Source organism: Nanorana parkeri, unplaced genomic scaffold (genome assembly GCF_000935625.1).
Source record: "Nanorana parkeri isolate BGI_ZX_2015 unplaced genomic scaffold, ASM93562v1 scaffold1735, whole genome shotgun sequence".
In the NCBI taxonomy this organism is placed as follows: domain Eukaryota; kingdom Metazoa; phylum Chordata; class Amphibia; order Anura; family Dicroglossidae; genus Nanorana; species Nanorana parkeri.
Genome location: NW_017308003.1, coordinates 123,005 through 150,819, shown reverse-complemented (window position 1 = coordinate 150,819; position 27,815 = coordinate 123,005). Strand labels below are relative to the sequence as shown.

At 43.1% G+C, this 27,815-nt stretch overlaps 1 protein-coding gene across 1 annotated transcript in view; it reads right to left on the bottom strand.

The window, feature by feature from the left end:
• USP12 (ubiquitin specific peptidase 12) overlaps window positions 1-27,815 on the bottom strand; it is a 64,339-nt gene that overhangs the window by 11,754 nt on the left and 24,770 nt on the right. Inside the window, exons 2-4 of the mRNA XM_018571338.1 lie at window positions 14,547-14,627; window positions 11,177-11,390; window positions 307-536 (exon numbers count right to left, since the gene is read on the bottom strand). Coding sequence (XP_018426840.1) covers window positions 307-536; window positions 11,177-11,390; window positions 14,547-14,627 — 525 coding nt within the window. The remainder of the gene's footprint in view (window positions 1-306; window positions 537-11,176; window positions 11,391-14,546; window positions 14,628-27,815) is intronic.

The window sequence follows — 27,815 nt, the reverse complement described above, 5'->3', positions numbered from 1 at the left end:
GGGGCTGCAGAAAAAGAAATTGAGGACTTATGTCCTCAATTTCTTTTTCTATTTCAAAAGGGAAATGTCAGGGGTCTATTTAGACCCCAGAGATTTCGCCGCAGCCCCCCAAACAGTAAAAAAAATAAAATACAAAATAATTAAAAAATAAATAGAAAATGTAAAAAAAATAACATTTAAAATGCAAAAATGGCTTGGCCAGCTGATTTGAAAAATGTTCCGGAGGGCTTGGCAGCGAAAGGGTTAAACAATGTATTATCATTAAAGCAAAAGGCTTGCCACAAATATATAGAAATGAAATCTTACCGTCTCACAAGTAAGACACCTTGTTTCATTAGTTAACGTTCCCTGAAAGATCTCATGGACCCAGGTGGGGTCTGGTGTGCTGTTATTGTTCTCATTGTCGATGTTACCGTTTGGTATTCGGCCATTTTGTTTCTCTTGTCTTCTCTCCTCCTGCAAAATGTCAGCTATTGTGTTGAGCAGGTAGTTTAGGAACTCATGGGCATCCTGCTGCATGTAGTTATCGAAGAGTTCTGCAATGGAAGTAAAAAGTTTTCAACAGTTTTAAAACATAAAATATTGTTATAGGAAGTGTTCTGAAAACCTGCTATATAAGGATTAAAATTCAAGAGTAACAATGTAGAAGGTGATGATCTAGAAGTAGCTCTAATAAAGCTATTGGGTAGCTACATTTTTTATGAGCATCTCTCCTGAAGGGAGCCCACAGCAAGTTTTAGCTGTGGATATTTAAAGCTCAACAATACTTTGTTCGGAACAGAACGACAAAGGATTTTTTAGCTGCCTGCGTGCCCATAGGGGAAATGTAACCTTTATCTTTGTGCCAACAGAACATAAAAGATGGGGAACGGGGCAGCAATAAAAAAATCTGAAAGAGGTTCTAAGCCTTCTATACTCTACTAAAAAAGTGTTTTGAGTCCCCAATGGCAAGAGTCCTTATCTGTTTCTGTCCATCGAACATCTTGTCACCAGAACAAGAAGTAATAGGAAATCTACTATGGGAGATAAAAAACTGACAGGAAGCTTTATCACTTGTGAACCTTATTAACACAAGAGAGTTTTGGTTCCATTTGAGCTTCAAGTGCTGAGCTGAATGCAGAGCTCTATAAAGATATGATTAAAGCCTTCTCTGGAGATGGTCAGGCCTGCCAAGAGAGGATACTTCTAAGCTTCCACAGATAACCAAAACAATTACATATACAGAATATTTTCACCCCTGCCTTCCTGCCAGATAATGCACCACTTCGTGCAGAAAATTATTGCAATTACAAATATTTAGGCATTCTCATGTTTATTTCTTTTGTTTGTATTGGTATGACACAAAAAAGTGGAGGGGAAAAAAAAGAAAAAAGCCAAATCTGAAACATTCCATTTTCTCATACCAACCAATTGCCCACTGTGTTGCAGCAACTTTACCTCAGTAGTGAATTGAAATAAAAAATATCAGCTGAGCAGAAATGTACATTAACTCATTGTTTCAAAAAGTCATCCTCAAGTCCTACCAACCTGGCAGGTTTTGAAGATTTGGGGGTAACCTCCTATACGGTGGAGTAACTGTGTGTCTCAGTAATCCGATTTAACTTTGTCTGATATTGCATAGAACAAACTGATGGTGGTACTTCAGGATTAGTCTGGTTAACAATAACAGAGGACCAATATAACCAGGGACATGCTGCAGTAGCTTTCCATGTTGAAATGTGTAAAGTCTGGGTAAAGCTAACAATAAACTTCTCTCATCTTCACCCATATGGTCTGTTTATGGTCTGTATATACCATTGCAAGAGTTTTGGTTAATAAGTGCTTGCTCAGAAATCCTCTCTGCCTGTGCTGCACTCTCATCAGCCAGCTTTGTTCCCAGCCATCTCTGTGGACTTCAGAATCCCCCTCCCCAGTTGAGAAGAGGAGACCGGTTTTACCTCAGTCTTGAAACACTTATTGTCCTAGGGTGACAAAGCTGCTCTTCCACAGATACAAAAAAGTGAGAGATTATTGTAGCCCTACTGTTACCGGCAGGATCACCAGGGGAAAAGAAAGAAATCTAATGCAGCCACCACATCTGAAGACTAATATATTTGTTACGTGTTCCAGTTCACATCGCATAATTAAAGTGGTTACTTACTTGTTTTCTGAAAACTCCAAAACGTTTTCTCTTTCTACATAATGTTGAGGGGGCTGGGGAATTGATGTTTATCATCACTGTGCTGGAAGATCTCATTATCAGTTAAAAAACAGATATGAGCCCTGTCTGTCCTAACAAAGGGTTCAAACTCGAAAAGTAGGGATGCACCGATACTAGTATAGGTGCCGATACCAAGTATTTGGGCAAGTACTCGTGCTCGCCCAAAAGCTCCCGATGCTTATCCATATACTGGAACCTCCGGTAATACAAGGTGACAAGGAAGCTGGAGCCGGCTTTCTGCCCAATCAGGAAGCCGGGCAGTGCTCGTTTGTGTCAAGGTTCATTACATAAAAGTTATACTCACCCAAACTCTGCATCGGCCAGCTGTCACAGCGCTCCCTCCAGCCTCTTTCCTCCTACACTGCAGCACTGGAATGTTGCCCAAGCATCCTCACTTTTATACACTGTGCATAGAAAGTGATCATTTATGGGGTCTTAGACCGCTGAAAGAGTGGAGAGAGGCTCCAGGGACCGGTCTAAGACCAAGCCAGCTCCACGGTTCAGGTGTACCTTTTTTTTGTAACCCAGGCAAAAAACGAGCAGTTAACCCTTTCAGTGCAGGGGCAGCCCTACTGCAAGGGTTACTGAAACATTTTACACGGAAATATAAATATAATACAGGGGTGGACAAATGATATGGAATTTAGGAGCCAGTCTGTCTAATCCAGGAGGCAGCAGGATTTGTTTTTAGAAGCCAGTTCCACTGACAACAACCAGAAGAAAACCTCAAAAGTTAGGCCCCAGCTGTGAACTTTAAGGAGCATTGGCGACATGGCTCCTGAGATTTGTCCAGCCCTGATATAATAAAAGCTCAAACCTCAGATTTCAATAAACAGAACCTTTTCAATGTGTGGCCTGCCCAGCTGCATTAGAACGAGCCGAACATAAGAACAGTCATAATGTTCAATAGAAGTTCTGAGCGGCACTGACCACACAGGATCGCCCTCATTCTCTAATGGAGTGGTTCTTAAACTTTTTGGTTGCGAGTGGGATTGTTTTTTTTTTTACACTTTTATCCCGACCAATAACCAATGCTCTTTGTGATAAACTAACCACATTGTTTATAAGCTACATCTCGTAATCAGTTAACACACTCATACACTGAGTGGCCAGATTATTATGACCACCCCATCAGTACTTTGTGGGCCACGAGATGACTTCGTTGGGCCGCCTCGTGACTCCATGAGATGTTGAAAGGTGATGCGAGGAATCTGACACTGCACTGTTCCCCTTCTGTTGTCTTGTACCAGTCTTGCCACTCTCCATTCTGCCCTAACATTGACCAGTCGCTGACGGCCACAATTCGCACGTTCAGACCCAGATTTTCGGCTGACAGTCCAGTCTTTAAACACTTTAACAACAGTTGCTCTTGAACATTTAACGAATTCTGCGGTTTTGCTGATACTCGCTCCATGGCTCCGAGCGCCAACAATCATCCCACGCTCAAAGGCTGTTAAATCGCGTTGTTTACCCATATCTTCAGAAAAAAATCACTTCTACTGTCGTGGTAAACAACCTGCTTCCCTATTTATAATGGTCTGGCCCTCTAGCCACTTCAGCGCAAAATTATAGCCAATTATAGGTAATTTGTCTACAAACGTCAGGTGGTCATAATAATCTGGCCACTCAGTGTAGATCTATAGCTATAACTCCTGACAATGATTTTGCATGACCTGGACTTTCAGTACTCCAGGCGCAGAGCGCCACGCAGCTCCACTAAAGCAGCCAGACTCCTCGGCACATGTGAAATCTCATAAGGCATTTCAATAAAAGGAAACCTGTGCGGAAAGAAATACGTGGGCTGCCATTGCAGACCTTTGCTTCTGAAAGTGCTAGAAACGTTATGCAGATCTGGAGTTGTGACTTCAATGGCGGAATGTTTGTTTTAGGACTGTTCCTCAAAGCATTGAGACTAGACTCAGCAAGGATCGAGTGAAATCCTATCAGGGGACAGGAACTCCCATTGCTGCAGCTGGGAATTCAGCCCTCTCAATGAGAAGAGGAAAAAAGTGTTGAAGAACTCGGGGCAGAAATATTGTTAACCCTTGCATTGGGGCTATCCCTGCATTGCAAGAGTTAACTGCTTGTGTTCATCTAGGGACAAAAATTAAAGAGACATACTCACCTGAAATTTGGAGCCGGCTGGCTGCTAGTCTGGTCCCTGCAGCCTGTCTCCTACGCTGCTCCAGCGATGGTATGTCCCTGATTATCCTCCCTTCCTGTACACTGTATAGGACCTTAGACTCCTGGAGTGGAGGGAGAGAGAGGCTACAAAGAACGGTCTAGCAGCCAGCCAGCTCTGAGGTTCAAGTGAGTATAACTTTTTTATTTTTTGTCCCTAGACAAAAACGAGCACTTAAAGTGACATTAAACCCTCAGATTTTTTAACATAAAGCAATACTGTAATGTGCGCCTTACTGTAATCCATGGTTGTTTCCCTTCTCTTTGCTGCTCTTCCTTTTAAATCTGTATCTGTTCTCATGCTGGGCAGTACTTCTGTTTTGCAGCAGACTGCCATGTCTCAGGAATGGATATATGGTGTCTGTGTATAGGTTTGTATAGGCTTGTAACCTGAGCCAGCACTACAGGAAGAGGCCCTGAGCTGAAAAGGGAAGTTCTCCCCAAGCATGAGAAGACATGAGGATTTAAAAGGAAGAGCAGCAAAGAGAAGGGAAACAACCATGGATTACAGGCACACACTACAGTATTGGTTTATGTTAAAAAATCTGAGGGTTTAATGTCACTTTAACCCTTGCAGAGCAAGGGTAGCCCGACTGCAAGGGTTAAGATTATTGCTCCCCAGAGTTCTTCTTTAACTGTGCTGCTTCAAACCTTTGGTCTTACAAGAAACAGCACCGGGCCTCAGCACTACCAAGTATGGAAAGATGGACCCATGTATCCTGGTTCTTAGGGAGAAGCATGTCCAACAAAAGATTATGTCATATTATACTCTTCACAGGAACGAAAATAACATTAGTCACAAATAAAATCAACTGAAAATGACCATAAAAGCCAGAAACCATAAAGCTGCTTCCCCTGTACAGGAGATGTAATACCATCATAATCCTGCATCATCTAATGATACAGGCAAGACATTATATGCCTACACAGCCTTGTCACCAGAGTAAAACAATGTCTGACATAGAGGACAATATGCCAGGTGGGCGGAATGCAGATGATACATCCAGCATAATAAACGTCCTCAGCCAGCTCAGTCCACGAATATTCATAAACACGGTTTACTGCCTTTTATGTGTATACGAGACAACAATCCCTCAAATATATTTTACTTACAGACAAATGAAAATCAGAAACAAGGAAAGTAATTTTGCATAGATCTGCGCTACTTATTTCAATGTTCTACCAATCTTTCCTCCTCTACATGAGGTCTAGTTTCCAGTGTTAAATGCTGATAGGCTAAAGAGTGGCATAAAAAGACGCATCTATTGCGCGGGGGCTCATGGGAGAATCCTACGCTTCCGACGTCAGACTCTGATGCATTCATGAGAGCTTTCATTCAATACTACTAGGGTTACACTGAACACAATATAACGGCAATAGTTACTAGTGAATGAATGAGCCATGTAACTATGACAGTGTGGGAACAGGACTGTGGGAATCTCCGCCAAGCCCATGGTCCAATAACAGACTGATTCATTCTGTAGGGGGCGGTCAATCCTGCCAATTGTTCACAGAACAGGAAACAACAAGGGACTACAAAGAAAGAAGTCACTCTGGATCGAATAATTCATCGTACTTTCATAACGTTGTCACATTTATACTAATCTAGTATGGAGGAGGTCTGCGCTTTTTTTTCAAAAAAATGTTTCCTAAATGCGGTGTTTATTTTTACCTCTTTGTGTGCTGAAGGTGGGGTCCAAACCGGGAAATATTCAACATGGAAAAGACTAAAATTGTTTCTTATGCACCATAACTCCTAAACTACACTTCTGCGTGCCATGTATTAGGATTTCTATAATGCTTACATGTGTACTTTATACACTCTTCTTTTACATCAAATGCAAATAAAGTCATGCAACACGGGGCATTTATTCATCAAAAGGCATGCTACAGTATCTTTGGAAATGTCATTTCCTGTGCAGATTCATACCAATGTTGGCCTTGCAGCTGCCTCTGTGGGCTTTGTGCACTGGGTGGCCTCATATCTCAGGTGTGTGGGAACTCTCAATGTGCGTCATAAACAGGATTAACAGCAGGCTGCAAATGCTCCAACATACACTGGACAGTGCACAGTCTCCATCGCTGCCGATCACTATGACAACACCAGGGGAATCTCACTCTTTTGTTTGTCCAAGGAGAGAATGCACAGGGGGATGGATAAAGAAAGCGGAACCACGGAGGCAGAATAGGTGGAATGATGCAGAGGTGGAAAAAGAAGGAATGATGAACCTAAGTAAATGCACCCATATCCAGGAGCATCACACAGTCCAGGCAAATTAGGAAGCTCAAATCAAATCTTAACCCTTGCAGTGGGGCTACCCCCGAACTGCATGGGTTAAGTGCTCATTTTGTCTAAAATAAAAAAAGTTATAGTCACCCAAAACCGTGATCCTGGCTTGCTCTTACATTGCTCCCTCCAGCAATGGAATGTCCCTCAGCGTCCTCACATCAAATACACTGTCCAGTATAGAATGTGGTGACTCACAGAACCTTAGACCGCTGGAGCAGACAGGCTGATGGGACCAGTCTAAGAGTAAGCTCCCTAGACAAAACAAGCACTTAAAACTTGGAAGGCAGGGGTAGCCCCACTGCAAGGGTTAAGATTTGGCTGGAGTTCTGCTTTTAATAGAGGCAATTTCAATACCATCGCTTTGCAGGCGATTTAAAACACGTGTCTGACTGCTTTGCGGTTTACATAAAAACAAATTGAACTTAAAGTACTATCACATGATCAGATCGCCTTGTATACTGCTAGCTTTAGGGTATTCCTATATTGGGAGGAGACACTTGTATAGGGCTGCAACAAACGATTTTCAGAATTGATTCGTTGGCCAATTATTTTTTCGATCAATTGGATAAAAAAACAAAAAAAAACATATTTTATTTAAAATAAAATACACAAATTCAGTGTTACAAACAAAAAGTTTATTTCAGAATAAAACTGCATGCACAATTTTTTGCAATTACACTGCACTGGAACGCAGGGCATTGCGGTACCGTGCGTTCCAATGCAGGCGATTGCACTGCAGTCGGGAGGCACGTTTGGGGTATTATGTAAAAGAATGGCACCACGACGTACCTCCCGCAGCAGAATTTGTCAGGGTGACTTCTTTCCCACCTTTTATAATTTAAAAAAAATAATAATTGTATGTATTATATTGGACATTGTAATTAGTTTCATGGATTTAAAATAATCTGAATTGAAAAACTCTGAGCCAATATAATAAAATAACACCAAAAATACAAATATATATATTTATTTATTAGGGATGCACCGATTCCAATACTAGTATCGGTGCCGATACCAAGTATTTGGCGAGCACGACCAAATGCTCCGATGCCTAGCCCGATACCCGAGCATCCGGTAGCGAGTCAACACACGCTGCCCGGCTTCCTGATTGTCCGTCACTTGGAGCCTGCATGGAGCCGGCCACACAGGAAGCCGGGCAGTGTGTAATGACTCGCACGATTGGTCGGGAAGCTGGCCAACCTGGAAGCCGGGCGGTGAGTCATTACCCGCCCCCAGGCTTTCTGGTTGTCCAGGAAGCTGGCTTCCCGGCCAATCAGGAAGCCGGGCGCCATGTACTGACTCATTGCCCGACTTCCTGATTGGATGAGAAGCTTGCCAATCAGGAAGCAAGGCGGCAAGTCATTACCAGCTCCCCGGCTTCCTGTTTGGCCAGAAAGCCGGCTCCATGCTTTGTCACCTGCTGATGAGGGAGCATGGAGACAACTTCCCTGCTAACTGGGAATTACACGCCTCCTGGCTACCTGAACCACCTCCCGTCCGCCGAACGTTGAAAGACGGCCGGACAGGAGTCTCCTGGATGCCTCGTCGCCATCCCTTACCTCTCGTCGCCATCCCTGTCCCCGCCGCCCCCACGATCCCGGGCTTCCATCCATCCCGAGCGATGTGGCTCTGTGCACTGAGAACGGATAGAGATCATTACGCGATCTCCCTCCGCTCTCCTCCCGGTCTCTGAATGCAGGAAGTGATGTATATTACATCACTTCCGCATTCCTCTGTCACTCTCCGGTACAGAAAGCAGATCTGTGCTTCATCCGCTTCTCTGGGGGTCCCTAGGTGACATTAGGGGTCTTAGAGACCCCTGATGTCTCCATAAAGGGTACCTGTAACTGTAATTTATCACATAAGGGATTTCTTAGCACCCTATGTGATAACAATACAGTTAAGTGTAAAAAAAAGCACAAAAAAAAAAAATATTTGCTCACAAAATAAATAAAAAATTTACACACACAAAACAAAAAAAACACAATTTTTTTTTAAAGTCCCCCACCGCTACATAGATGCGCAAAAATGCATTAGATGCGCCTACAAGCAAAAGCAAAGATTGCTCCAATTATGCTGCACGTGTTACATATCGCCGCGAATGTCGCAATGAGAGCAATCATTCTCGGGCCATTAATCACTGATTACCCTAAACTGACGAGCTGTAAAAATCTTTTAAAGCGTCGCCTATGGCCAATTTTGGCTATGGTGTTTTTTTGCGATTTCGCGGGTAAAAATAAATGTTTCCTAAAATAATAAAGGGAAAACTATTTTTTTTTAAATATTCAGTACTTTTTCCGTTAAATAGTAAAAGTGGTGATTAAATACCACCAAAAGAAAGCTCTATCTGTCCCAAAAAATGGTATAAAATTCATTTCAATACAGCGTTGCATGACGGAATAAACGTCATCCAAAGTACTGCAGTGCTGAATACTGAAAAATGGCCTGGACAGGAAGGGGTGTTTGGACCACATGGTGGGGCACACGTAGATGACAGAGGGGCAGATGTTGTCATCAACTTGTGAGAACACTAAACACATTGCCAAGTGTTGCAGAGTGTGTCAATACTTTGTAAAAGATTCCGATTCTATAACCACTCCGTAAAGCTGGCCACACACTATTCAAATTTCACTGGGGATTCCTCAGTCCAAGCGGTTTATCCGTACAGTGTTTGGTCAGCTTAAGTTTATCTCCTCTGCTGTACTTCAAAAGATCACAAAGCACAGTTAAAAAAACAAAATGACCAAAAAAAACCTCCACACACAATACATTGCCTTTATCAGCCTCTCTGAAACAATGCAAAGCATCCTGGAAAGGCTCAGGGTAGAGGAAGAATGACTAGAGCTATCTAAACACTGTAGTGTGTGGTCATGTCAGCACCCCTCCTTTTGACAAAACATTTTTTTTTTTAATCAATTGTTGTCAATGGAGCTGGGCCAAAAATTCTTGGCTGATCAGTGACTGCAGCCAATGAGCTGAACACACCTTTTGGGCTTGTTCACACCATATATAGTGCGTTCCAGCGTGGTTAGCTGCTGGAATGCACTGTATCACATAGTAAACTTCCCCTTGCGTTCTGGGGAGGGGGTGTGGTGGTGTATTTAAGTCAATGGCAACGCAGACATGCAACCCCCCCCCCTCCTCCGCAAGTGTGACCACCTGCACCAGAACGCGGGCACAACAATGCTTGCATTCCAGTCCAGCACGATCGGAAAAATAGTGCGTGCAGCATTTTTTCTAATTGCACTATGGCCAGCTTAACACCAAAAAAGGGGTAATTCCAAGGCTCCAAGGTAGATACTTACCATTAAAGTGAGATACACTACTTGCTATCACCATGGTACAGTCAATGTATTTCTTGTCCATGTTTACATCTCCTTATTGTTTCCTAAAAGGCAGCTCCACCAAAGAGCAGGAGAAAGGGACTAATTACCGTATTTTGCGGTCCATAAGACGCACCGGACCATAGGACGCAGGGAGGTACGGCGCGCCTTATGGAGCACTCAACAGACTGTAGCTTCTGTCACAGCTTCTATGACAGAAGCTGCAGTTAGTGACCGCTGAGACAGGTGGCGCTGTGGATACAGCGCCACGGTCTCAGTGATCACACAGAGCAGACGAAGAAAGTCCGTTCTTCGTCTGCTCTATGGTGATCTCGATCGCCGCCGCTGCTCGGTTTTAATACGAGTGATCTCATTAGATCACTCGTATTAAACGAGCAGTGGCTCCTACTACTTGCCCGGCGCCCGAAACTGCATGTCTCGGGCGTCGGGATTCGCTCCATAAGACGCAGGCACATTTTCCCCCTCCTTTTGGGGGGAAAAAAGTGCGTCGCATGGAGCGAAAAATACGGTAAATCTAACCAGTGCATTGTCCATAGGTATTCTTCTTAAAAGAGAACTGTGGGGTAAGTGTTTTCCCCCATAGTTTTCTTTAGGATCACTGGAGGACATATACTAACCTCCTCCCGTCACCCAAAGCTCAGTATATTGCCCGCGATATAATGAGTGCCACAGCCGGGATGGATCCTGACAATACTGTCTGGATTCGCCCAGCTGCGTGAGTGACAGCTGGCTCTGCCTATCTAGAAGCAGAGCCAGCTGTGCCCTCCCCGGTCCATTCCTTCATTCGACACTGGAGTATCGGAGAGGGGGGAATCCCTGCGCAGAGGAATAACTGACAGTCACCACTCACTGCAGGGAGACTATCGGGAAGCGAGCGGATCGGCAACATGTTTCTGCTCACTTCCCGAATGATAGAGCCGACCTGTGACAGCTTCTTTGTCACACGTCGGCTCTAACTATGAGGATGAATGGAAATCACTCACCTCATAGTTCTCCATTTAAGTATACAATTATGCCACTCCTCTAAAGATAAAAGTCCATAATGTTCAACATCCATGGCAATTCGGTTGCAAATGTATATATAGTACATATTGAATAGTGTAAAATGTTCTATAACAAAATACAAATGTTTTCATTCATTAAACAGTGAGATATACTCACCATTCTCTTTGCGCAAGCGGGTAATGAACTTCTTTGGAGGGATCACCCCGACCTTCTTTTTCTGAGTGGCTATGCTGTGGAAGAGGTCTGCCAAGCACGTGAGAAGATTTTCCTTCTTTCTCGGTTGGCTTTTGTAGGCGAGGACTTTTTCCCGGAATGGGCGGCAGAAATAAAGTGCTTGAAGGACTGAGTTGCAGTAGCAGGTGTTCCCAAACTGAGCATGCGGAAAACAAAAAAAACACGGACACAGTCAGTGATATATGGAAAGCAAAAAACTAATTTTATGTAGAACAAAAAAAAAATGATAAAAGGTAATTATCTGGAAACTGTGCAGACAATTTAGATGAAAATATCTTTGGGAAAACGACAGGGTTTGATGGGTTGCTGTTGGCACCTCCACTTATTGTCAGAGTTTATAGCTTGGCCTCTAGGAATCTGTAGGAGACATCTTCTAACCAGAGGCCACAAAAGACAAAACTACAGACAGGTGATCAGGTCAAAGAGAGATGGGACAGTCTTAGAAGTCTTGTTGCTATTGCTCCAATCATTTTGCGTTGGTTGGAGGAAAGTTCTGAGGTAAAAGTTTCCTCTAGGAAATGACCATTAAACAGTCCGATCCCCAACTAATGAATCACTCACTGTAAAGGAAAAGTTACACACTAGCCCGGTTGTGCCACTGTCAGAAATCCCGTACAGTGATGGCAGCCGATTGGCCGCTGCCACTGTTTATCCAAAAAATTTCTAACCAGATTTTGCGATGGATGGCGACAGGGCCACCCTCTGAACAAATATCAGCCGGTTTATGAAGAACTGGCTGAAATTCCTGCAGTGTATGGCAAGCTTAAATCAGGGAAGTGCACAGAAACAGCCTTTCTGGCTAAGCAAACTAATATAAAACATTATGTGGCATCTGCCCTCCGGAAGGAATTTTGCTGTTAAAAAAAAATAAAAATGTAAAATTGGTCACAGGTTCACTTTATAGTAAATCTTCCAGAAATCTGGTAACCCAACCTTAGCAAGTAATGAAAAACTACATAATTGACTTCAGCACCTTGCCATATGCAGCATAACAAACTAGAAATAAAGGAAAGTGCTTCCAAAAGTGATCGCATATTAGCATCCTTGTCAAACAGAATAGCGAGCAAATAATGTAATCCAGAATGCAAGATTAAGAATAATGGAATGATGAGACATGGTGCGTAGGTGAGAAGCCATTCAAAGTACATATTTTACTCTATGGAGACTGCATTAGAACAGGAAGAAAACACAATGTAAATGTAGGTTTAAATTATGTGCAGATTGTTCAAGACAATTGCAACTAAAGCAAAGCTGCTGTACTGGCAAACAGAAAAGATGAAAATATGGATACACCCAGCTGTGCAATTGACAGTGGGCCCTGCCTGCCTATCAGTGCTGGAAGATCGGAGAGGGGAATCCCTGCGGGGAGCCGTGACTGACAGTTATCGCTCACTGCAGGGAGATGATCGGGAAGTGGATTGGTGACATGTATCTGTTCACCTCCCGATCGATAGAGCCGACCTGTGACAGATTCTTTGTCACAGGTCGGCTCTAACTATGAGGATGAGTGGAAATCAGTCACCTCATAGTTCTCCTTTAAGGCAAACTAAAATGACAAAATAAAACTGACGGGGTGTCCACTGTACCATGCCTTAACCAGTTGACATCCGCGGTGTTAAACCCCCTTCCCATCCAGGCCATTTTTCAGTATTCAGCGCTGCGGTACTTTAACTGACATTTATTCCGTCATGCAGCGCTGTACTGAAATTAATTTTATACCCTTTTTTGGGGACAGATAGAGCTTTCTTTTGGTGGTATTTATTCACCACTGGGGGTTTTATTTTATTACTATATTAAGGAAAAATTACCGAAATTTTAAAATTTTATAAACTTTTGAATATATAGTTTTATTTATTAATTATTTTTTTATTAAATATTTTAATTTTTTACTTTACTTTTAGGGGCTTCGGGGAAATATTAGGGGTCCAAGCCGAGCTCAGCCTTCTGTGACAGCGCGGGCTGTCTTCGCCCTCACACACCGCTCTGCCGAACGGCGACAGGATGCTGAGCGGTGTGGGAGGAGAGACGTCAGCCGCTCACAGCGCTCTACTCCTGCAGCGCTCTGCCGGCTGTCACAGTTTCTCTCCTCCCCGCTGGGACACAGAGCAGCACCCAGTGGGGAGGAAAGAAAGCAGGGATGCGCCGCTGTATCGGCACAAATGGCACTTTCAGCATTTAGCCAAAAGTGTCCTTTGCGGCCGATATATATCGGTGCATCCCTAATTCTTTGCATACCTTATCTTTCTTTTCCTCCCCATTCTTCTCGCAGTGGCCATTTTTACTAAGGGCAGATTATTATATCTCCCTTTACTTCCTGGGACTCTGGCACATGTGACTAGGACATGTGACTATGCACATCATCTCAGGGGAGGAAAATGCCTTTCCCTGAGGTCTCATGAGATTACAGATGAGATTTCCCAGCAATGCTCTGCTTATGTAATCTTCCCAGAATGCAATGCTTGGGCACGATTACATCACTTTTGCCAAAGAGAACCAAGAAGTAGAAATCAAGAAATTGTAAGTAAAATGAAAACGTTTAACTAATCAATATAAGATGATTACATATTAGCATGGAGAGCCAAAGGAGGTAAAGGTCCACTTTATCACCGCATACGGTCAGCAGAATATTTTTTTTTTGTTTAATATATTTTTATTGCACATAAATTTGATATAATTTACATAGTACATTTTTGAATTTACATAGTACATTTTGAAATACATAAAAAAAGAAACCCCATCTATCACTCACATATACTTCTTACCAAATCAACTTCCACTTTCCTTATCATTCAGTCCTATCTCTCGAGTCTTCCTCCAGAGGAATGGGAGGAGGTCAACTTTTATACACCTCTTGTGTTATTTCTCCCCCTCATCTAAACTCTGTGTCTATCACTTCCCACCACCTATCTTAAGTTCATTACACTGTTATTTAGTGTCTATTCTTCATGTGATCAACTAAGATGTCTTGTGGACAAATACTCCAATTTATTGGTCAGCAGAATATAATACATTTTGCAAAAGTGTTCTTGTTGCTGGCAGGATTGGAGAAGCTGTAGACATGGTCTATCACACTAATGCAAGATACGATTTGAGAACGGGTCCCTTTAGGAAAAGTAATGCGGAATACTAAATGTGTATTAAATAAAATACATGCATCAGGTTGAAATATGTGTACAGTGTGTGTGTGCGTGCGTGCGTATATATATATATATATATCCATCGTTCATAAAAAGGTGATGGGGAGAGGGAGAGAGATTGATTTTATTTCTTAAATGCATAAAGATTCACTTACATTTACTAAACCAAAATAGTGCTCATTCACTGGAAACTGTTCCGGACCAATCTCTTTCTCTAAAGCCGAGGCATTGGCGCCCTAGAAGAAAAAAGAAAACATACACCATTATAGGAGGCAGGACACACTGCTTGTATGCACACAATGCAGGTAAAAAATAGGCAATAGACTGGATGCATTTCGACATTCCCCACTGTTTCTGAACTACATGTCCCAGTAGCCGGCAAGATGCTGTTGAAGAACAGCTCAGGATCTCCCGATATCCACTGAATAACCCCAATCAAAATCACACCGCTCATTTGTTTCTGTAGACACAGTTTTAGGATCAAACACTTGAGCAGCATGTACATCAGCCTAATCACCCGTTTACTCCTGCTCACAGGGAGAGGCCGATTGCAGCACAAGTGCTAAGGCATCATTTGATGGCTGTCCCGCTGTGACAGGACTGTGCTCAAGGGCTGAAAAAGCTCTTGCTGTAAAATTTTAAGAGCTCTTCTCTGGCATGCGATACATTATTTTAGAACAGAAACGTGATGCGGCCACAAATCAGGATGCTGGTCTGGGAGATTCTTTTTGAACTCTCGTTGATGCGTGCTGCTGAGATGTCTAGACATCACCCACACGCACAGATGCCCGAATTGCACCAAAGATTTAGGCACTTCATGCTGGGGCCAGGAAAGAATATCATGCTTGTTCAGGGAATGAGGTTTCAGATACACATCCTGCAAACATCTGTGTCTTATAAACTGCAGTTTCCAAGGAGCCAGCCAGGCTGCAGAATGCACACATTGGGGTTGGTGCACACTACACAGCAAACTGAATTATCCTAACAATAATTTAACTATGGTGACTGCACATTCTTGTACACAGTACATTATGTGCGTTTCTTGGGTGTATTCAATGAAAGTTAGATACTAGGTTGGGACTAGCAGTGACCATAGCGATAAGTGGTCTCAACGGTGCCATTGCTTGCTATGCCAAGAATGTTAACGTGCTTTGCGGCGATCCATTCATTTGAATGCACCACAATGCATGGTAGTGCATTACCATGCATTGTGAATGGTAGTTTTTATTCTTTATTATGTTATAGCAGGCTTAGACAAACCTCAACCCAGAGCTAGTAGCCAGCAATACGCAACCTGTATAATTAAGCTGGCCATACATTAGTTTCCGTTTTTGCCGAGCTCTGCTGACCCAAAACTAGACCAGTGTTTGGCCCTGTCACTGTAAGTGTGGATGGGGGAATAAAGTATTGCCAGTTTCAGTGCACTTTCAGGGAAATTACACTAATTTTGTAAGTGGAACTTTATCCCCCTTCACTGAAAAAAAAATCACATCCGCAAGCAGCGCTGCATGATGATATGAAATGATCTTACATTCATGAAAACATTTTTGCTTTTACTTACAATGACTTTTTTCCCCCACTTCCTGTAATCCAGGCCTCACAGATGCATCCTGGGTGCCGACATTGTGCTTCCTTCTGGAGGGGGGCTACTGTTGTTCCCCATGGTCCTTGTGTGTGTTGTGAAGTAACCACTGCTACAATTTCTCTCCTGTGATGGACTACAATCTCAATACAAATTGGGACCATGGGGAACAAAAGTGGCCACCCTCCAGAAGGAAGGACAGTGTCGGCACCAATTCAGAGATGAGGATCTACAGCCGAGTGACACACAAATAAGATACATTTTTGTTAATAGTTAAGGTACTTTTTTTTGTTTGTTTTTTGCATTTTTAAGGTTTAACTCCCACGTTTCTTGTCACTTTAACATGGAAGCTCAAAACATGTCCAAGGACACATTTCCTTCTGCTTTCTACTCCCTTACTACCTTGTTTTTGCAACTTTGTGTAGATTTGAGAAAGAATGATAGTTTATAGTCAATAAACGTAAACTTTTTTGCATTTTCTTATCATGAACAAATCTGAAGAGGAAAATAACTAAACAGTTCTTGCCATTATAATAATAACAACAGTAACAGGAAAAGTAGTATCAGCATTGGCAGTGGTTGCAGCCTCTTGCTGTGAAGCTTAGTGGCATACACAGGCAGTCTGGTGGTCCATTTGCTGACAGAGCTTATGTCTGTTATACAGAGAGGTCTGCATTGAGCCCATAGCACACCTGGTAATGCAATCATGACATCACCCCACCATTCAGCTTCAAGTCTGGCTCCCCCAGGTATTGGAACACCAGACTACACTCAACCTTCTTCATAATCACCTGACCAGAGGTGTAGGTCTCCTGAGCGGGCCACGGTAAAATGATCAAACGTTGACCGGTCCGCGGCGATAAAAAGGTTGGGGAGCACTGGTGTAGGGTACCGAGCTCTCACCCATAGACTCTGGGTCCGATTCCCAACTTCTACCACACACATTGCATAGTCACGGCACACAGACACTCGGTGATCCCAGAAAAGCACTTTACTTCTGTAATGCAACTTTCATTTCATGTAACAAAGGCCGTGGCAATTCAGCACCTGCCTCTCCACCAGCAATAGATCTCAATGATTCCATTGGGACCTGTGGTATGAGCTCATAAGTCTGACTGGATGTGATCTTAGTTCCTTGCGATCATTTCTACCCCTCGAGTATGAAAATGATCCAATCTACTGGTGATGTGACCTGTGACTGAGGTTTATATAGCACTTAGCTAAGCATTAGTGAGCACCGACATCTAATAGTAACATGAAGGGATGTGCAAAGTCGTTTGAAAAATCTGGATGGGATAAAAGTGCCATCTTGCCATGTCCTGGGATTCGGAGTACCATCATTATTACCTAAACATGATGGATTACGAATCCGAGATTATGGACAATGGAGAAATACATTTAACACAAGTAATTTAAAGTAATAGCCAGTTGCAACATCAGTTATGTCTTGGGGCTTGGTTTGTAAAGCTGAAACAGCTATATAGACTGATGGCCTACATATATAAAAGCTGATTTTTTCTGTCCCTCCAATTCTGAAATTTACACAGCTCTGCCCCACAGCAGTCTTGTCTAGCAGGGTAGAGGACCTTGTCTTTCTCTGCTGCAGTTTCACTTTAACTTAAGGCCCCCTTCTCACCCTGTGATTGGACAGCGAACAGAGAAGCAGCACCTCTCTTGGTCAGTCTGTTCTCTTCTTCCATTAGTATGCTCCTTATACTGCCGAACACATGACTGGCTCCTTGTGCTGCTTCTCCCTACTCCTTTCTGAGCTCTGTTGTAATACCTAGTCAAACTCAAGTACTTGCTTTAAAAATAAATACAAAATTAGGAATTCCAAAATTTAGAAGCCGTGTATGTGTTCATTCAGATGTAACCAGAAGTTGGTGGACTTTAACCCCTTCACGACCAGCGATGTACAGTGCACGTTGCTGGCATCGGGGTTATTTAAACAGACTCCCTGCGGCTTTTGCATCTGTTCCCCCATCTGCTATCACATGGGGGGCTTGTGAGCCCCACTATGTGATAGCATTTATTGTAAAAAAAGTTTTTATAATTAACATTAAATAAAATAAATGTAAAAATATCATTTGTAAAAAATTGTTAAAGTCCCCCGAGAGCACGCGCGTCCGTAAACACGTGTCAGGTGGGCCTACGTATGAAAACGACGAACGCGCTACACGTTGGGTATCGCCACGCACGCCAGAGTGAGAGCAATAATTATTTTAAAAGCGTTGATGGACTTTTTGGGGTACTGAATTTTGTCGCCATTTCATGGACGCACACAATTTTTAACTTGGGCATGTTGAGTTTATATTTATTCTTGTAACCTCATCTTTTATATTTTCTTTTTTTTTTAAATGGTATTTAATTGTGTTTTGGGGCATTTAAGTGCATTTTGCACTAAATTTTGGGGTTTGAGAAGGAGTTGCGCTAATATCGTGCAACATAAAAATTTGCAACTACCACCATTATATTCTATAGTGTCTTGGCTTTAAGAAAATATATAATGTTTGGGGGTTTTAAGTAATTTTCAGGCCTAAAATGTGGAATATAACATGGGTGCAAAAAATGAAAAAAGGCCTCTGTCATGAAGGGGTTAACAAAAAATGGGTCTAGCACGTTCTCTTTACACAAATGGAACACAAACATCCATTTACAAGCTGAATACAAGCTGAAATATGACTTTTCCACAGTATTGTTCTCTAGTTGCCTCGCTCGGAGAAGAGAATTGATGCAGCAGAGCGAAAAGCACTCATTAAACTGATAAAGCCGTTTTCAGGTTGCTAACCTCGCATGACAAAGTAATGAGATCTCAGTGGAAATACGGTAATTACTAACTGTCTGTTTACCACATGGCTACAGCTGTACAAGATTAGCCATTGATCGCAGCTACACCTTCACAGGAAAACCCAAAAAGGATTTATTAAAGGGGAACTTTACAAAAAATAAAAGCGAGTAAACAGGGGGGCTTTGTTTTTGCAGAAGAGACATACTGTGACTCTTCTTAGGGCCTATTCACACCACATACAGATCATTTCCAGACCCAAAATGCATCCTAATGTATCCCTATGCTATTTCTTGCCTCTGTTCACACCAGCGCAGTCCGTTCCAGACCAGAAAAATATTGCATGTCTCATTTTGTCTGGTCTGGAATGTACTGGAAATGTAGGCAGGTTCACAACATTTTCCGGGCCAGATCTGGAACGCAGTGTTTACTGCGATTTTGCCGCGTTCCAGAGCTGTTTTTCTTTAGATTAAAATGGGCTTTCAGGTGTTGTCCAGTGCATTCCATGCGTTTTTGATGCATTTCCATGCATTCCAAACGGAAATGGAGCGGACTGCGCTGGTGTGACCAGAGGTCAGAAATAGCATAGGGATACATTAGGGTGCATTTTGGGTCCGGAAACAATCGGATCTGGCGATGATCTGGATGTGGTGTGAACGGGCCCTAAATGATTCTTACCTGCCTGTTAGTATTCTTTAGGACAATGTGCTAACACTGAGCTGTATAAGCGCATGAGTTACACACCATCCCCTCATGGCCAATCAAGATGGCAGAGGATGTAAACCTGGAAGACGATTGAGCAAAGATGTCGCCAGCAAGGGAGCTCATTCATGGTCATTGCATCGCTGGAACGGTGGTAGTTGCACATTGAAGGTGCCCATACACCTTGCGATTATACACCCTGCGATCGTACGATAATGGGCAGGTGTATGGAAGGCGTGTGACCGTTTCTACTGTGCGGTCGCAGGTCTTCTCCAGTGCAGGCTTGAAAACCCGCCGAGAATCGTACGATTGTCGGTGGGTTAGTGCCGTTCTCGGGAGACAAATGCCGAACGGGCCGGTGTGCGCAAGCGGACACTGCCCGTTCAGCATTGCAGTCATCGGAAGCCCGCCCCTCAGAGGGGGCGGGCTTGCGATGATCGCGAGTACGATCTGCCTGTCCAAGATGGGTAGATTGTACGTTTTTTTAAATTACCTTACAACCATCACAAGACAACAGTCTTGCGATGATTGTAAGGTGTATGGGCACCTTTAGAGTAGGGATGAGCTTATTTATGGGTCGAACCAACCTAGTCTGAACCTGTGCTCCTGTGAACTCTCCTAAACATGGAAGGCTCCTTCTGTGCCACCCTATCAGCTCGATGGGGGGGGGTTCTGCTAAGTGTAATCGGAGGGCCAGGGGGTTTAAAAAACTTGCTGAACTTGTCCTTTAATGAACACATGCAGTTTTACACGTATTAGTATTTTACATGCATTTTGATAAAGCTTTTATGTGTTTTGTCAAATGTTTTTTTTAACAATTTACAAAGTATGTTACGTTGCTCTGAATGTTTAGTAGTAGGGATGTTCAGAAATGTCACAACATTCTATGGGCACAGCACAGTGGGATCCAGATATACCACGTCGCACTGCACTGAAAATAAGTACTGTACAGCGTGTCAAGAACTGAGCCCATCTGGTACAAGACAAATTGTCATGTCTTTCCGAAGAAACAGCCAGCGCAGTCCAAACACATCAGGTGTGAGTGGGCCCTGAAACCTTATCCATACCCTTCTTTCATTGGAAAGTCATGCACCTCATCGCTTGCAGTAGAAATCTTGTCCGTTCTGGATTTATCTTGCCGTGCTAGGTATAACACATGGGAAGTACAATCACTTTCTCAAAGCTGAACCTGAATGACCGCACTACATGACTTGCACTGGTAGACATTCAACTGACCTAACAATTCAAAGCAAGATTTTCTGCTGTGTGGAAGATGGGCAGATCGTACGAGCTTTCAATGAGCTTACGACCATCGCAAGACAAAGGTCTTGCGATGGTCGTAAGGTGTATGGGCACCTTAAGACTGGATGGGAACAGCTGAGCCACGCTACCTCTATTTAGCGCATTTCAAACAGAGAGTTCACTGTGAATAGGATTCATTAAAGCATCCTCACAGCATGTCTGCTGGCCACGCTCAATGCAGGTGGATGCAAATAAACAAAAAATGTTTACACTTTCATACACCTGTATTCAATAAAGGATATGTTTAATAAGGAGTTGTGCTAATATTGCGCAACATAAAAATTTTCAACTACCACCATTTTATTCTATAGGGTCTTGGCATTCAGAAAATATATAATGTTGGGGGGTTTTACGTCATTTTCAGGCCTAAAATGTGAAATATATAACATGGGTGCAAAAAATGAAAAAAGGGCCTCAGTCATGAAGGGGTTAAAGGAGAACTATGATTGCTGGGCGTTTTGCAGCGCGTCGATCATCACTGTAAAATGCCCAGATGTGAACCTTCGCACGATTCTCGTACGAGAATCGAGCAGTGTATGGGCACCTTTAGAGGTAATTCAGCAATTTCATGTGCTAGCTGGTTAAAGATGTGTTAATTAGTAAGTGTATCCTTGCAAAGTAATTTGTATGTATAACACTCAGGGCCCATTCACACAAAGCAGATGTGATTAACGCACGGTACAGCGCAATGCACCTACCATGCATTACAGTGCAGCAGGCGCATTGCTATTCATTTGAATGCCACCCCAAAACGAACTTCAGAAGCATGCACGGTATTGCAGCACTGCACGTTGTGACAGGGTTGTGTGCACTGTGGCCGGGAGATGAATTTGGGGTGCCATTCAAATGAATGACAATGCAATGCACCTTTGGCACTGTAACGCACAGTAGGTGTGTTGCATCATGGTACTGTGCATTAATCGCATAGAACCATGCGATTAACACACTTGGTGTGATCAAGCTCTTACAGGTTTTTAATAGCTCTTACACAGATGATAGTACACCACCTGATAATGCTTTCATCTGTCCTTCTCTCCAGAAGAATGGAGCCATCTTTGTTCACGCATTGGCTATTTCTTGTTTGATTGAATTGTGACCAACTAAAGGCAATTTTGTACTCTTTCACCTTTTGGCTTGGCACCCTTTATTTCTGAACATTACGCCAAATTCTGGCATCACTTGCCCCATGTTGGAATCTTTGCTAAGACCCACGGAAAACTCTCTGTGCTTGAGATGAACTAGAGTGTTAAGCAGAGACTACAGCGTGCAGAATCTGATCAACCAAATAGCAAAAACTACAAGCTACATTTAATACAAAAGATATACAAATATTCATAGATGCAGGATCTGGAAAGAAATCAGAATGTGTTTTTAAACAATAGCCCATTTTGTATTGTTTGTTGAATGTGCAATTTGCCCCCAATTTGTACAGAAAGATAAAGTGATAGATAGTGCATCCCCTCCGAGCCAACCACATTATCATTTCATTGCAGAAATAGGCTTTCAGAAGTTCCTTGATGGTAAATACACCCACATTATAAAAAGAAATTTAACAAAATGGGTTGTTACAGTGCAACATACTTAGAAACAACATGCAGTAAGGAGCTGCAAAAGAAAGAATAGTGGTGGACATTTACATGTAGAATCCGCTATAGACGTTGCTTAAAGCTGAACAAACAGTTTTTTCGGTATCAAGTACGATTACAGATATTTATCTTTTGGGTACTCGCCGATAACAGTACTTCTGCTAGCATGAAGCTGGCTTCCCAGCCAATCAGCATGGAGCCGGTTTCCCGGCCAATAAGGAAGCCAGGCGGCAAGTCATTACCCGCTGCCTGGCTTCCCGAGTGGCTGGGAAGCCGGCTCTATGTTTCCTTGCGGCACTGCCGGTCAGAGGAACTTTTCCGTTTCCAGTATCGGGGGTAAGTATCGGAGCATGCTCACAAAAATACTCCGTATGATCACCGATACTAGTATCAGTGCATCCCTAATAGAGAAGGCGAGAGGTAGGGAGAGAGAGAGAGACACAGAGATATTTTACCTACCAAAGGATTTGCTATTCTGTCTATTTTGCTCCTGTCACCTCAGCCTCTCTCCCTCTCCCAGGTGTGCGTGATTCCTGTCGCCGGACACTCAGGACATGCAGCTCTGGGCAGGTGGTTTTTTTCTCTACATTCAGTCCCACTGCGGGCAAGCAGAGCTGAATGTAGAGCAGCCACTGCTTGTTTTGTACAAGTGATCTGGGTGGCTGTACAGACGCCAGATCACTTGTAGCAGCCTGTGTACTCACAGCGCTTCCTGCCTCAGCTGTCACAAATCCGGGTGACAGGAGATCAAGCACAATGCTCAGTCAAATCAACCGCACCACCCCGCCATCTGCATGCGAATAAACGCACGCGTAGGGCATTGTGTGAGTGCTGCCCCCATTCCACTGTGTGCCATATTGTGGTAGCCGGGCAGCAGCCTGACCGCACTGACAAATGAGAAGCATTTCTTAGCACAGTTAAATACAATTTTGGTTAAAATAATTTTTTCTATCAGAACAAGTAGTTTGTCACGAGGAACAAGTTGATTGGGCCCCCGCTTTAGTCCTTGAACAAGTAGCTTTTTTTTAAAAAAATGTCCACACCCGTGCTCTCCGCTCCAGTGATGCAATGTCCCTTGGCATCCTCACACGTCTAAAAGGTGCCCACCCACCTTGCGATTATCGTATGATAATCGTGGGAAATTCCGCGATCGTATGATAATTGCAAGTGAATGGAAGGCGTGCAATCGTTTTTACTGTACGGTCGCGTGTCTTTTGTCGAACCAGCATGCGTACGATTTCCGGCGGGTTTCTAGCCTGCTCGTTCGACAACTGCGGAGCGGGCCTGTGTGCGCACGCGCACACTGCCTGTTCAGCATTGCAGTAACCGGAAGCCCGCACCTCAGGGGGGCGGGCTTTCGATGATCGCAAGTACGACCTGCCTGTCCAAGATAGGCAGATCATACGAGCTTTTAATTCGCTGACAACCATCGCAAGACAAAAGTCTTGCAATGGTTGTAAGGTGTATGGGTACCTTAATACACTGTAGAAAGATGCCAGGTAGGAAGGCAGTTCGGGTGAGTATATCTTTTCAATTTTAGACCCTAGCCCAAAACAAGCAATTAGCCCATGCAGTGCGGGGGTGGGTGCTCCACTGCAAGGGTTAATTTGTCATTTACCCAGAGTTTTCTTTGAGGACCTGTGTTGATGAGTTTCTGTTTGCATCAGAACTGCTTTTTTTCCCCCTCATACAAGTCTATAGGGATGTAAAAGCAGCTTGAAGCAGGTCAAATGCCTATCTGAAGGAGGTCAACTCCAGAATAAATATTCTTCCAGTGCTTGCATGGGTTTCCTCCGGGTACTCTGCTTTCCTCCTACACTCCAAGACATGCTGGTGGGTTACCTGGCTCCTGTTTAAAATCAGCCCTGTATGTGTGCATGCATGCATGTATATATATATATATATATACACGAGATAGGGAATTTAGACAGTAAGCTCCTTAAGGGAAGGGAATGGTTAATGTACAATAATAAAGTGATGTGCAAATTGTTGGCACTATATAAAAACCTGTAATAAATAAATCATTCTGAATGATCTCAGAAGCTTCTGAAACTGATGTCAAAAGCAATCTGCATTTGTTCATTGACACAGCCAGATAAATGTCACCGCAGACCCTAAAACAGGAATAAACAAATCCCTCTGTTGTGAACACTACGCAGTGCATTAAAGTGAGGTCTGTTTTTTTTTTGCTGGTGTACATCTTAAGTATTTCCTCTAGAATGAACCAGTTTGTGACTGCGTAGGAGAAAAGAAAGACAATTACTTCAAAAGAAAAGCCTGTAGTCCAAGGAGTGCCGCTACAAAGGCTAATCTGCTTTGAACTAATTAGGTGAAAGTCCCAAGCCACTAATTGGCCACTGCTAAGGCAACCATCCATATCAAGACATCTCAGGAGGGAATACAGCGAGCATGATTTGCCAGGTAAACCATATGACTAAGGAGGGCAAACAACACAACCCAGTACATAAAACCCTTTCATAGATCATTTTATTCTCTGGGCAAGATCAAAGGAAATATCTGGGAATGAACACCTGTGATTGAGCACACACAAGCAGCAAGGTATACATGTAAATCCCAACTGGAAAACTCGAACCATAACACGACAGAGGGGGGTCCCCAAACATACTACTCCTACAGGATCCATGGCTCAATACCAGGGCTGTATGCATGCTATTATGCGTGTTGGACTAGGCTTGGTCTACAAAGAGCACAGGTGAGAACAGCCTGAAAACAATGGGATTCCTCCTGCTGAGCATTGTAGTGCTTAGGCATTTGAACTACAAATCTCTCGGGTGTAAATGGGGATTAAAAGTGAAATGAAAGATAGAAGGGCCCCACTACTTTACCAATCTGTAACCTTTAAGGGTGCATTTAACATCAAAATCCGAAATAAAACGCAAGTCAACGGAGGGTCTTTTGACTTGCAATTATATCTTCGGTTTTTCTTCCAATCTGTTGCGTTCCGATCCGTTTTCAACGGATGTTAACAGAAGGGCACCAGAAAATGAATGGGGCTATATCCACTGCATTACATTGTGCATGTTCTACTTTTTTAAACTAAAAAACTAAATGTTGCAGCTAAAAGGCAAGTCCAGAGAAAACATCACTTTCTTTTGGGTGTGCCAATGAAGAGTTTACCACCCTCCAAGAGTTTGGCACCACCATCCAAAGGGGATGTTACCTACCAACAGCCTGGAACCACTATCCAAAGGGGCTGTTACCCACCAAGAGCCTGGCAACACCATCCAAAGGGGCTGTTTACCCACCAACAGCTTGGCACCACCATCCAAAAGGGGCTGTTTACCCACCAAGAGCCTGGCACCACTATCCAAAAGGGGCTGTTACCCACGAAGAGCCTGGCACCACAATCCAAAGGGGCTGTTACCCACCAAGAGCCTGGTACCAGCATCCAAAGGGGCTGCTTACCCACCAACAGTCTGGCACCACCATCCAAAAGGGCTGTCAGCCACCAAGAGCCTGGCACCACTATCCAGGAAACCTGTTAAAGTGGAACTATACCCTAACAAGGAAACATTGCTGGCAGGTAGGATTTTATTGCAGCAGATACTATTTTTCTCATATAAAAAATCTCTTCTTCTGTCTGCCAGCAGTTTTTCTTTTGACTGTGCACTTAGCTGCACAGAGGCTCAACCTGAAAAAAGATGGGATCGAAAATTGTTGGTGGGGAGATTAGCTCAGTAGACTAATTTTTTTTTTGCTTGAAAGGAAACCAGGCAGCGATCACTGAATTCCTTTGTCAAACGGACACGTAATTCAGAAACGCACACCTTGTGGTTGCAGTTTGCTCCTAGCTTAATAAAGGGTAAAAACATGCTCCAAAACATTGCTATGTGAGATGGGAGCGTGTCCGATTTGCACTGCCATGCTTGTGTAGTAAAGTGAAAGTTTTCAATATAGACACAGACGTGTGCACATGTATAAGGTACCACAGAACATGTAAGTGTGAAGATGGCTTTTCAGATTTTACCAAAGTGTTACCAGCTAGTGGAATCTTGTATTGTCACCCAACCATAAAATACATTTCTGTACAATGATGGCAGTATTTCAGTGGTGCGTTATACCAATGTAAGTAACAGAAGATAGAAGAAGATGGGGGACTTCTCTATGTTCTTGCATGCTGGTATCAAAATATGATTTCTATTTCCTCTGTTCAAAAGTATGTCCAGCCAAAACCGGGTATACTAGTTTATATTTCTTCGTTCAACCTGCGGGCTGAACCGAAAAAATAGAACATATTCCTCCATCAATGTTTATGAGAGTTGATGGACAAATACCCTGCTGTTCGCATTGTATTCGGACAGCGGCCGCTGACAGAATACCGGAACAGGTCTAGCAGCTAATTGGCTGCTATGCTAGCTCTGTCCGGCCAAGTTTTCCAACCAACTCCTTCAATCAGCTAATCAAGGGATGCCGGGCACAAGGGTGGCAACAACACTGTGCGAATGTCTGCCGATTCATCAGGAACAGGCCGGAAGCCATGTCATGTATACCCTACTTACGTTTCGGATACAGTAAAGATTAAAACCGTGGTGAGGTTTTTATTGATATTCTCGCTTTCTGACACATTAACAACAGTTTCACCAGACAGGAAATGAAAGATCTCCAAAATCAACAGGAAAAAAAAAAAAAAAGAGTTTTTTTTGTGGGACATACACTTTAGCAACATTGCAAGTTTGTAATAATGTAGGACTAAGCCTGGTCCCTGCAAAGGAGCTTAGGACACATGGCAGTAATATATACAATATTTCCTTTACTTTGTCCACCTTTGGAAAGTGGAGGGCTACTTTAAACAATTTCAAATATATCTGATTTTAAGACAGGATTGAATAAAATACAAAGCAGAGGAAACCATCCATATCAAAGGTTCAATTCATAGACAAGACAGAAATTGAAGGGTTATGATATCGCTTATCCTTACAAGCAGAAATAGGCTAGAGACACAGAAGTGTTGATGGGTCTGAGTTACATACAAGCTGACAGCTTTGATGTTTATGATTTAACTCAAGCTCATGGGATTAACAAGCAAAAAAGGGTTTTGTTTCCTTTCCTAATCTTGGCTGGGATTTAATCTTTCTGAGATCCAGAAATGTCTATTAAGAGATTGAAAAGAAAAAAAGAACGTGTATGTTACTGCAAAAAGGAATCCAAATATGCAAGACATCAATATATCTGATAGCAGTATAATGATAACACGCCAGATGGATATGTCATCTATTCTTCTCTTTGTAGTTCAGGACACAAGCTGCCATGCTATCAACATAATATATTGCTGTTGTGAGTGGAAGGTTGAATATCGCCAGTTCTGGCCATATAATCCCGCGATCGTGCGAGAATCGAACAGTGTGAACGAAGGCGTGCGACCGTTTCTACTGTACGGTCGCACGTCTTTTGTCTAAGGAGCATGTTAGAAAACCAGCCGAGAATCGTACGATTTTCGGCTGGTTTG